This window comes from Arachis stenosperma, chromosome 1 (assembly GCF_014773155.1).
Source record: "Arachis stenosperma cultivar V10309 chromosome 1, arast.V10309.gnm1.PFL2, whole genome shotgun sequence".
Taxonomy (NCBI): domain Eukaryota; kingdom Viridiplantae; phylum Streptophyta; class Magnoliopsida; order Fabales; family Fabaceae; genus Arachis; species Arachis stenosperma.
In genome coordinates, this window is record NC_080377.1 from 124,647,996 (window position 1) to 124,660,852 (window position 12,857).

At 36.4% G+C, this 12,857-nt stretch overlaps 1 protein-coding gene and 1 long non-coding RNA gene across 2 annotated transcripts; both read right to left on the reverse strand.

Moving 5' to 3' along the window:
- Positions 1-9,383: 9,383 nt before the first annotated feature.
- On the reverse strand, positions 9,384-9,878 carry LOC130933857 (glutamate-1-semialdehyde 2,1-aminomutase, chloroplastic-like). The gene has a single exon (XM_057863468.1). The coding sequence runs from the start codon at positions 9,876-9,878 to the stop codon at positions 9,570-9,572; it is 309 nt and encodes a 102-aa protein (XP_057719451.1). The 3' UTR covers positions 9,384-9,569.
- A 184-nt stretch (positions 9,879-10,062) lies between these two features.
- LOC130970604 (uncharacterized) lies at positions 10,063-11,839 on the reverse strand. Its single transcript, XR_009082080.1, has 5 exons — positions 11,769-11,839; positions 11,366-11,411; positions 10,942-11,057; positions 10,446-10,605; positions 10,063-10,075 (listed from the first exon to the last, which is right to left on the reverse strand). It is a non-coding gene; the product is annotated as an uncharacterized LOC130970604 (long non-coding RNA).
- Positions 11,840-12,857: the final 1,018 nt, after the last annotated feature.

Below are 12,857 nucleotides of genomic sequence, written 5' to 3' on the forward strand. Positions count from 1 at the left end.
AAATATCTAACGGGGCACAAAACAGAAACAACCAATATATTAAAAAATGTAGATACAATAAAGTAAAAGATAAATCTGAATAAAAAACATCTATTATAGTGCAGAAATGAACATCCAATTGACCCTATCCAAATAACATCTAGCTGTATCATAAAGACGAGCTAAGAGATAAAGAACGGAGCCTATACACAATAAAATGTACTCACCTTAGGGGTTGCTGTCCGTTTTTTCGGTTGTTGTGTGCGACTTCGTCTTGAGGATGGTTTTGTTGTGGTCTTACAGAGATGCCTTTTCATGGATTCCTCCTTACTTTCTCTAGTGTCAGTGCTTCTCTGTTTGGATATATCCAGAAAATCAAAAAAATAATCATGCAATTGTTCACATAAAAATACTAAAATTATGACCATACAAAATATCCGATGCAAATTGAAATACATAATCACTCTTAATTAGAAAAATCTACACCAAACTATTAAATAATCTACTCACTTCAACCTGACATCATTCTCTTACTTGAAAGATAATTAACGGAACTTACTCAAATTCCAATAGGTACTTACTATGGAAGGCACTGAAGTTTTTCGTGCCTTCTTTGAGTGTGCTTCTTTGGAATGCGGTTTAATTTGTCTTACGTGCTCGGCCTTTAAGTTCTTCACCTTTTTCTGCTTTGTTTGCGATGCATCCCTGGTTTTTAAAGATCCAATGCATCAGATAGTAATCATCCAAATTAGATATGGAAAAAAAGTCCGAGATATAAAAATCATATTATTCATGTGGAAGCAAGGTATCATAGTACAGTATAAAGAATAACTTGTTTAAGTTAGTACCTCGGAAAGAATATTAGTTGGCTTCTTCTCGAGTTCAACAGTAGTCCATGCAGTGATCCACGGCTCTGGTTCTTGATGATCATCGAGCGAACCATGTTTCAGTTGTTGGAAGTACAATACCTAGAGAAAAGGAGGTCGCAATTTATGGTTTGCTACATGAATTGTATGCTGCATCTACTAGTAGTTTAATAATGCAACATACTAATAGGGCGAATAGGCAGCCCTCTCATGTTTGATGATTTTTTAACTTTATATTTTTCGATTGCCTTTTCCAACCACTTGAAAGTCATTAACGGCCAATTGAATCTACTTGGGTCCAAGACATCCAAAATCAGGGGTATGTGCCACGACGAGATTGTTTGTTGAGTTGTTGGGCACAGGAACATTTTTAAGACCACTAAGATAAAATGTCGCCTGAAATCCATCATATTTGCCTCGGTTTCCATAAAGTAGTTATAGACGAAATTGTGCAGTTCGGTGGTCGTTCTTCTTTAGAATTGTCCTTTGATAGCCACATGGGCAGTATTCTTTTTGTTGAATTCGGAAAAGTCGTTGCCTACATTTGTTAAAACATCCAAATACATATTACCGGTAGGATAGAAACATCGAAATCGAACGACTAGGCACAACAAGGGCTGCTTAATATGAAAGATAAACTCACCACCAGAAGGAATGCCTAAAACCCGTCCAATTAACTCGGCGTTAATGCGAATGTTGCCATCATCTATTTTCATTGTGCTTGTTCGGACGTTGTAGGCCCTTGCTAGCTGGACCATGATATCCTGCTTCACAGGCTAGTGCGGGATTCAGGAATTTGAATCCTATAGCTTCTATTTCCACTAGTTTTGCTTTGACATTGTTTTTTTTCCAAGTGACTTATCATACTGTTCTTGTAACAAAGTGAACAATGCGTCTTTACTAGTTTTTGTCAACAAAAGAAGTAGCGGTAAGAAGCAAATACAATTATGTTGAAGTAGAAGCCAATAATAGTGAACTACGTATTACCCTATCAACAACATAAATCAGATGGGTTTATAATCTGTTAAGAACCAACAAAGGGTTAAGTTTCACACATTTAACGAATAATAGAATAACCATACATTTTGATTAGAAAAATATAATGAATGCATACTATTGAAATGAATTTAATTATGTAAAATAAGGAGTAATTAAACTAAGTTTAAACTAATTGTTTAATTAACTCCAAAACCACATAGAAAATCATGTCAAAGACTATTGGCATAATCCGAATAAACATCCTCCTTTTAATGAGCAATAACCATCCACATATTAGTTAAAATGAATATTCTCCTTAATGCTTCAGTAACAAATAACTCATTGACCAACATATCACCCGTGCACCCAACTTAAATAACTCAAATCAAATCCAATTTCTATTCAAGCATAATTAAACCAAATTAAATCCAAACACATAATAAAATAAACATGTGGAGCATGTACATGCCGAAGCCATCAATTCAAGTAACAGAGCAATGGTACTAAATCAAATAAAGATACACTTCTTTTATAAAAGAACCAACTGCATACGTGATAAAATGAACATCCTCCTCAATTCTTAAGTAACAACTATCAAAATTGCCGAATTATCACCCATGCACCTGGTAAATCAGTTGAAAAGATGCGTCTGGTAGGGAAGTTGGCATAGCACCGACGGCTTGATGGGGAGGAAACTCGACAGCACTAAGGTTGGCTGGTGAGGTAGGGAACAACAACGCGATCAGGATTTGGGGAGTGGTAGTGCTAATGTAAAAGGGTTAGAAGATGGATGGTTAAAGTGTTAAAAGTGAAAATTAGGTTTTTGGGAGGGTAATTTGTGGTGGACCTTTTTTTTCACTTTTTATAGGTCGGGAGTGCAGTTCTTTGTTCACGTTGTTCACAATTTTCGTTATCTACCTAACAGAATTGTAAAGTATTAAACATCATAATTCACATAAGAGGAATGCTAGAGTACTAGCATAATAACCTGTTGTTAACTATTAATATTTAAAAGTAGGGTAATGTTAGGTAACCAATGACTTTTTTGAACAATATGGACAACGGATGTTCAATTCACTATGTGTGTCGATGGTTATCCTAATATTAAGATTTAGGTGGGTTATTTAGGAGTGTAATGCGTTTTTTACTTTATTGGACTTATTGTTCACATTGTTCACAAAAATCATTATCTACCTATACTTTTCTTTAAAAGTATGAATTAAAAGTATGATGTTGGATTTCTAGATTAAAGAAATTAGACTAATGTCTAAAAATGTTGGCTAAAAATAATAAATTCTGTTAGCTCTTGAATTTTTCTCTTCACACAAAATCATTATTATATGCTCTATTCGGATAATGAAAAAAATTAATACAATATTTTAGCTAAAATAAATACAATAGATAAGAATATTTATGTTAACTAATTAGATAGAGATAATATCAATGATTCAAAGTTTAATATTTTAGAATAATTAATGACAAATAAATAAGACGGATAAGCAATGTTATTTTCACTAATATATATCAGTTATTTAATTTTTATAAGTAAAATATTTAAAAAATCACTAGTATTTTTTATTTTTATACAATAAATTTAATCAATATATATATGAAAGAGGCCACACAAAAAAATTTCTAAACCATTTCTAATAATTACCTCAAAAAATAATAAAATTTCAACAAAAAAATTAACTGATTAACGTATCACATATGCATGCTTAGTTAACTCTAACTCCATAAAAAAATTATTAACAGAAAAATTAATCAGTTTTACAAAATTAAAGATAAAAACTAAAAAGAGAGTTTTATTATCTATGTTAGAAACAAGAGACCAAGCTGAGAAAAGTGTTTTTGTGTATTATTCAGTGTGATCAAAGGTACAATATACATGGGGTATTTAAAGGTGCTAGATGAATCAAAGTAATAAAGGCATAAAATCCTATAATTAATATACATATATGCTATATAAATATAAACGATACTAACTGATCTAAATTGATTCTAATGATTCTCTAACATCCCCCCTCAAACTCAAATGGGAGCTAAGGATACCAGCTTGAGTTTGGATAACAAAGTCCAGAAACGAGTCGGGTGATGAGCTTTCATGAAGATATCAGCAATCTGATCCAATGTTCCAACAGTAATGAAACGAATAGCATCAATAAGGATACGTTGCCGAACAAAGTAACAATTAATCTAAATGTGTTTGGTGTGTTCATGAAACACATCATTATGGGTAATCTGAATAGCACTGCGGTTATCACAAAAAACATCAGTAGGGGACGACTGAGAAGTACCCAGATCTTCGAGAAGCCAACAAACCGAGATCACCTCAGCAGTAGTGTCAGCGAGGGCACGATACTCAGCTTCTGTGCTTGAGCGAGCAGTGAACGTTTACTTCTTAGCATGCCAAAAAATGAGAGCGTCACCAAGGAACAAACAGTAACCAGTCGTAGAACGACGATCAGTGGGATCACCAGCCCAATCAGCATCGGAGTATGCCTGAAGAGTCAAAGAGGAATAGGCAGAAAAATAAGGCCATGAAATAGAGCGCCTTTGATGTAGCGAAGAATGCGAAGAATTGCCGCATAGTGAGTAGTACGAGGAGCTGACAAGAACTGGCTAAGGATATGAACTAGATAGGCAATGTCTGGTCGGGTGACAGTCAAGTAGACGAGACCTCCAACTAACTGTCGATAGAGTTGGATTATCCAAAATAGTGCCATCCATAGGGGTAAATCGAACATTAGGCTCAAGAAGAGTAGACTCAGTGCAACTATTTGTAATCCCAGCGCGAGCAAGAAGATCTGAAGCATACTTAGCCTGAGAGAGATAGATGCCATCATCTGTGGAGATGACCTCGAGACCAAGAAAATAGCTGAGAGAACCAAGATCTTTCATTTCAAAGGTACGATGAAGTGAGGCCTTGAGATCAGAGATACTATCAACATCATCTCCAGTAATGATCATGTCATCAACATACAAAAGTAGAAGAACAACTCCACGTTCGCTTATACGAATGAAAAGGGCATTCTCATGAGGACTAGAAGTAAAATCAAGAATGCATATGGTAGTGCTGAACTTGCCAAACCATTCACGAGGAGCTTGCTTAAGTCCATAAAGTGCCTTGCGAAGGAGACAAACCTTACTAGAAGGACAAGGATATCCCGGAGGTGGTTTCATATAGACTTTCTTTATCAAATCCCCATTAAGAAATGCATTCTTCACATCCATCTGACTGAGAGACCATTTTTTAACCGTGGCAATGGCAAGGAGAGCTCTAACAGACACAAGGCGAGCGACAAGAGCAAAAGTCTCTTCATAATAAAAAAACATACTTTTGCTTACAACCTTGAGCAAACAAGCATGCCTTATAACGGTCAATCGAGCCATCAGAGCGAGTCTTAATCTTGTATACCCATCTACTGCCCACAACTTCCTGATCAGAAGGAGGATCAACTAAATTCCAAGTGTGTGCTTTTACAAGTGCCTGTATTTCTTCTTGCATTACTTGTTGCCAATTTGGAGTTGTGGAGGCTTCTCTGAATGACTTAGGTTCATGTTGATGAATAATAGTAGAAAAGAAAGGATAATCAAGATGATGAGGAGGTAGATTTCTTACCCTAGAAGAACGAGCGGGAGGAGGAGGCATGACGGTAGGAATGAAATCGCCGTCTGGGCTGGAATCATCGGGAGATTGAGAAGGTAGAAGAGCAGGGGCCTCGAGGGATGGACTTGGGGTAGCCCCTTTGGTATCATCACTAGGAAAGAGATCAACATTTGTGTTAGTAAAAAATGGTGACGGAGTAGAAGGAATGGACTCAAAAGAGGAAAAAACTAGAGAACATGTGATGCTCTCAAGAGACAACATGACGAGATATATGAATACGACGAGAAATAGGATTCCAACAACGATAACCCTTATGTTCAGAAGCATAACCAAGAAAACAACGCATGCAAGCCCGAGGTTCAAGCTTGTTGTGTTCATGAGGCTGAAGAAGAACAAAATAGACACAACCAAAAACACGAAGAGAACTGTAATCGGGAGAAGTACGATAAAGACGCTCAAAGGGAGTAGTGTTACCAAGAACAGAAGAAGGGAGTCTATTGATAACATGAACAACAGTAAGAACAGCTTCATCCTAAGCACGCTCAGGACAGGAAGAGAAAATAAGCATCTCACGGACAAAGTCAAGAATATGACGGTGTTTACGCTCAGCTCTGCCATTTTGTTGAGAGGTACCAGGACAAGAAAACCCGGACAAAGTACCCTGATTACTGAGAAAATTTAAAAGTTTGGAGTCACGATATTCCATAGCATTATCACGTCTGAAAATTTTAATGACCTTTGAAAACTGAGTTCGAACCATAGTGCCAAAGTTAATATAAATATGAGGCAACTCATAACGATTAGTCATCAAATAAACCCAAGTAAAATATCGAGCCCTTCCCATAGAAGCAGTGGGAGCAGATCCCCAAACATCAGAATGAATAAGATAAAAAAGAGAGCTAGCAATAGAGGAGTGTTATTATTAAAGGATAAGGCAGGTTATTTTGCAGTGTGACAAGAAATGCAATCTAAAGACTCATTTTGAACTTGACCTAAAACACCCGTAGATATAAGAGGACGCAATTTTCCTAAAGAGCTATGGGCAAGACGACGATGCCACAAGTGAAGAGTAGATGGAGAGGAAACAGCACAGAGATTTGACGTAGAGGGAACACGAAGGTTCTCGAGCTCTCGAGCACAAATAAACGTCCGACCTTACAACCAGTCCCGATGATCTTTCCTGTCCGACGATCCTGCACACGACAACCAGAAATAGAAAAAATGACATCAAAACCGAGTTCAACAAGCTAACCGATAGAGATAATATTAAAATTCAATTTTGGAATAAAATAAGTATCAGAAAGATGAATATTGGACTGCGAAATAATCTTGTGATGTGTTGCATGCAAGAGGGAACCATTAGTAGTGTTGACAGAAGGTGCATTTGTAGTGGGAGACAACGACGAGAAAAGATGACGCAAAAGAGACATATGATTAAAACAACCAGAATCAAAATACCATTTACAATTACCTGGAGGGGTGGAAAGAATAGCGGGGGTATTACAAGAAAAAAGAGAAGTTGCTTAAGAAGGGATTTAATATCTGATAGAGAGACAGAAGGTGTGTTGAGAGATATGGAAGGGGTAGACTCAGTGGCAGCAGCAGCAATAGAGGCAGGCACATGCGGAGAGTTGTTGGGACGAGGTTGATACTTGTTTTGATCTGAACGTGGTGGTCTAATAGGACAGGTAGCAATCAAGTGACCTGAGAGCTTATAATAGTGGCAGAACAGTTTCGGGCAATTGGAGCCAATGTGACCTTTTTGTTTGCACTTACGACATTCAATAGAAGGACAGTCGGAGAAGAAATGCCCAGGCCGGTTACAATTTTGACAGATTTTGCTCTTTCTGTCAATGGCAACAAAGACAATTTCACTTTTAGAACGAAGTAATCCCAAGCGCGTTTCTTCAGACTTAAGACGAGGAAGAGAGTCTTCAAGACTAGGCAATGGATTCTGATGAAGAAGAGAAGTCCTGACTGGCTCATATGTCATCAGTAAGTGCCATCAGAAATTGGATGAGACGTGTCCGACTCCGATAATCCTCATATGCCTTAGCATCAGTGGGATCTTTAAGAACAGGTTCACACGAGGTCAATTGATCCCAAATAATCTCCATCTGAGCAAGAAAATCAAAAATTGCTTGGCCACGTTCTTACTTAAGGCTATGAAGTTCTTTAAGCAGTTGGTACTGATGAGTGAGATCAGAAATAGTGTAACATTTTGCCAAATGATCCCATGTCTCTTTAGCAGTTTCAAAACGCCCAAACTGTAAATGAATGCCAGGAGTAGAAGTGTTGCGGAACCAAGTTATAATCTGATGATTTTTATTATCCCAATCTTCCAATTTCTCTGTAAAGTCCTTCTCAGCATCCTCCTTGGATTTGGAGGCACCATCTTTAGATTTTTCAATCACAGTTGGCTTAATAGGATAGACAATATCACCAGTCACATATCACCATAATTTTCGCCCTTTAAAAAATCCTAGCATAGCTTCAACCAATGTACATAGTTGGAGCCATTAAGGATAACAGGTATAGGCTGAAAGACATCCGATTTTTCCATAGTAATAGAAATAATAGCAAAAGGGAGAAGAAACTGCAAATTCGAGACCGAAAACGAAAAAAAGGAGCGCAGAATCGGAAAGAGCTCACCAAAAAATCTTAGGGAGGGTCCCGCTTGTCTACCACGTCAGCGGAACGATTACACGTGGCGGCGCCTGAGAGGAACGAGAAGACACGCTATCGATGAGGTGGAGTGCGGGTCAACCAGCGGTCCGGGTCGGGTCGTTCGTGTTTCACTGGAAACCAAGGATGGCTTGCGTTGCGACACGTTGAAGCGCCAGGATCGTGCAATCGGCACCAAGATCCAACGGTTGCTGAAGCTTCTGGAATGAGAAACAATGGAGGTGGGCAGCAAGGTTCTGGCGGCGTGTGAAGGCGCGTCTGGAGGCTTACCTGACGAAGAGAAGAACACGATGATGTCGGAGGTGACGAACTAAAGCATTGGAAACAGATCGAAAAACGAGAACAAAGAGATACTGTCGGAAGAGAAAACCAAAGAGGCTATGAACAAAATTTCATTGAAAAAAAACTTTAGACTCTTGATACCATGTTAGAAACAAGAGACCAAGTTAAGGAAAGTGTTTTTGTATATTATTTAGTGTGATAAAAAATACAATATACAAAGGGTATTTATAGGTACTAGATGAATCAAAGTAATAAAGGTATAGAATCCTATAATTAATATACAAATATGCTATATAAATATAAACGATACTAATTAATCTAAATTTATTCTAATGATTCTCTAACAATCTAGAATTTCGTAATCCTTTAAAAAATTGTCAAAAGTAAAAATAAATATTCATTCTTTTAAAAAAATTAATTAATATTACTAAAAAGATTAATTACCTCACATTACTCTAATTTAAATCCTTATACGAGGATTCTAATTATCAACGTCACTCATAGTCAATTATAACGTAAGTTTTTACCAAAATTAAAAATGTGGGACACAGAACATATCAATGTATATAGCTACTAAAGAATCGTAACACAAATCAACCGGTACATGTGCTAAGGTGGCATTCTGCAATGTGATTGGTGTCTTGATATGTGAAGATTGCAATAATCTCACAAATCAATAGTAAAGTGATATTTTAATGGTGTTTGCTATGGTACGATGATAAATTAATACGTACTGATACATTTTAAATATAGACAAATAACAATAAGATATGTGGAATTTATTTTCCACATCAGCATTTAATTTTCTTTTTTAAAATATATAGTATATCACCACTTTTACTAAAACACCCTTTTAATTAAATAAAAATTAAAAACATTTATTTATTTAATTTTATAAAAAGACATAAACATTCTTTCTTTATTTGATTAGACAAAAATGCCATTTTTATGCGAGTCTCCCCCTCCTGAAAAACAGCAACAAATGCTTGAATGGAGATTGTATGAAGAGGAAAGACCATGAACTCAAATAGTTACAGACTTAAAATTCACTCGGCTTTACAGCTACTAATAATAATAATAATACACCGAGTGGATACAAGATCCAAAATGATACAGGTTAAATAAATGCAGCAATAAGATAAAAATCATCTAAAACTCTAAGTTAACATTCAGATCTCCATGAAAACCTTCTCTGCAGCTGCTATTGTCTTTTCTATGTCATCAGGGCTATGCGCCAAGCTGGTGAACCCAGCCTCAAACTGTGAAGGAGCCAAATAGACAACTTCTGCTAACATTCCCCAATAGAACTTTGCAAACTTGGCCGTATCACTCTTCTTGGCATCTGCAAAATTGTAAACAGGTCCTTCTGTGAAGAAAAACCCGAACATCCCACTTATATGCCCACCACATATAGCATGGCCTGCCTTCTTCCCGGCTTCAACGATGCCGCGAACAAGCTCACCTGTAATTTTATCCATCCATAAAGTTGATGGACAAAAAAAAAGGGATCACATGTCAGCATTCTGCTGGATTGTTAACAAGAGAAGGATTATTTTTATTGATTAAAAGCTTTTATCAACCTTAAGATTTTCGAGATGAAGTTCCTCGTCAATTGCTTCATGATCAGCAGCATCACCAACAACAGAGAGTTCTAAACCATCACAGACGGAACCCCCTAGGTACAAAGTTTACAGTAACACAGTACGACAACTGTAATCAATAAGAATTACAATAGGACAAAGTACTCCCTTTATAATAAAAATATTATGTAAAATCAATAAAATATTATGCCATAGGGAAACAATTTTCTTCTGCCTTGCTTTAACATAAGATACAGGGAAACAACCAATGAGAAAATGAGCATGTAGGAATATACCCAACATCTTCTCTTGTTCAGTCGAGGTAAAAGAATGCAGTTTGCAAATTTTTCATTTTGTTAAACATAAGAATAGGAGAACAGCAGAAAACTGCACATATAACTAGCTTGCAAAACATAAAATAAACATTTAAAAAAAAAGGAGTTACTATTGATACAAACAACTAACCTCTTCAGCTAACACTTCATTGTTTTTCATTGCATTGAGCCAAAAAGCAGGTACTCCTTTTTCTACAAAACCAAATCAAAATGTTATCAGTGAATGAATTGAAATGCTATTTAAAGAAAAGGTGTGATCTTGTAATTAGTACCTTCATCCTCTTCAGCACCTGCAGTTTTCTCCTCTGTTATTAATTTTGAATTGATTATAATTGATGTTAATAATTTAAAAGGCATATAAAATCCAACAAAGTAGCTTGTTCGTTTTTTCTTCCCTTTCTTTTTTATTGAAACCATCAAACTAGATATTAACAACTCCATATGACTGCAGTTAGAAAATGTAGAAAGGAGAAAAAATTTACAAGACGAGCCAAAATAGTGAAAACTATAATTTCAGACAAAAGCATCAAATAAACACATCACATCTATCATGGTTCTAGATAATTAATATTTAATATAAAAAGTTACAGTACTTGCATGAACCAAACACTAAGAAGTGTACTCACAGTAGCTGTCCACCACTCTTGCAAATTAGACATGTGTGCTTTGTGACTTCTTTTGGTGAATTTACAGGATATTCCTTTTGCAACACACTTGCATCAGTATCAACTCCATCCTGAAGCTAATGCCAAACGTAATGTGAGTAAGGAGCCAAGCACTATGACACAAATGAATACAAATAATACAGACATCAATGATTTCACATGATTATCGTTTTAAACTGTTTTGCCACTTGTGATTTACAAATTATGAGCTATTTTAACAAGGTGCCAATTGCCATGCCAGAACATGGATAATTAACAGTCATCAGTTCAGCATGGTTTCACAAATAGATCTAAATTATGAGCTTGAAATAGTCTGCAAAGTCTTTCTAACAAACGTTAAGCAAAGATGAAAAAGAATAATGAGGAAAAACTAAATCCAACCAACCTCAGTTGTAGAAGGGTTAGATGAGACCACAGGATCACAATCCAACCTGCAATGAAAAGAATCAATTATTAACGCCTTAAACCCACAAACAACTATGAAATAATGTGCTTATAATATAATCCAACAAGAACAATTTAGCCCTCACATGTTTACATATTTTCCAGAATCACATGCTAATTTGACAAGAGAACCCAACACCATCAGAAACCAGAAAGAAGGGTAAGAGATGTTTGTATTGAAATTTCTCATTTCGTCATGCATTTAACTAAAAATATTGCTTGGCACGGCAAAAGAAATAGATCACATCTAAGGATCAGAATGAATATAACACCAATTTCATCCTAATTCAGAATCACTGCTACATAACTAAACTAATTCATAGATTCAAATATCATTTAAGTACCTTCTCCGTTTGGAACATGACCCACCAGTCCCTACAATATTGTCACGCAACCTTGAAGGGATGAGGTTGGAATCATCATCCTCAGCCAATGTGGTAGAAAGATCTGAACCCGTGTCCAACATGATTCCATTTCTCTTAGAATGAGTCGATTTTTCTCCATCATGCCCGACATTGTTCCTAACTAAATCTTCATCCAGTAATGGATTCCTTGACTCTGGCATTTGTGCTGTCTCGTTTCTAAAGATATCAGGTTGAACCCTTTGAGGCACCTCAACCTTACCATTTTTTGGGAGAAGGGAATCTGGGAAAGGGAGAACAGGGAAGTGATGATGCATGGACTTACCAAGGGCGACTGGGTGACGAAGAGGACCCGACCCCATAAGAGGACGAGCGACGAAGCAAGTGACGACCCTACGACGGTCCACGATCCACGGCGACTCGCGACGGTCCACAATCCGACAAGTGCTTCTGTCGCCGGCGAGGAGGAGCCCAGGGAAGGCCGCGAGACGTTGAAACGCCGGCGATGATAGGAGAGGATCAACGAGACGCCGGTGAGTGTGACTGTGTGAACAAGTAGAGACTCTAGTGAGACCGAGAGAGACTCTAGTGGCAGTGAGAGAGAAGAGAGGGTTTGAATATCAGAATTGGGAATGAGAGAGACATTCGTTGGGAGTGTGCTGGTGAAAAATCCAGGAAGATGAAGACATGAAGTTTTGTTCCTTTATTTTTTTCTCAATTTTTCAGATGATTTTTTTTGGGTATGAACAATTAGAGATGAGGTTTGCGTGAGAATCCAGCAAACAAAGAACAAAGTGATTTTGTTTAGTACTTTTTAAATTTATTTAATTTTTTTGGGATGAATAATTGATTAGGATTTATAAAGAGACAAATGATTTTGTTAAATATATTTGTTTTTGTTTTTTAGATTATTTAAATTTTAAAATTATAAAATTAAATAATTTAATTAATCTAAAAGAGTAATTTTTGTCTAATATATACAAAAAAGGATATTTAAGTCTTTTTCTAAATTTAATAAATAAATATTTTTAATTTTTATTTAATTAAAATGGTGTTTTAGTAAAAGTGGTG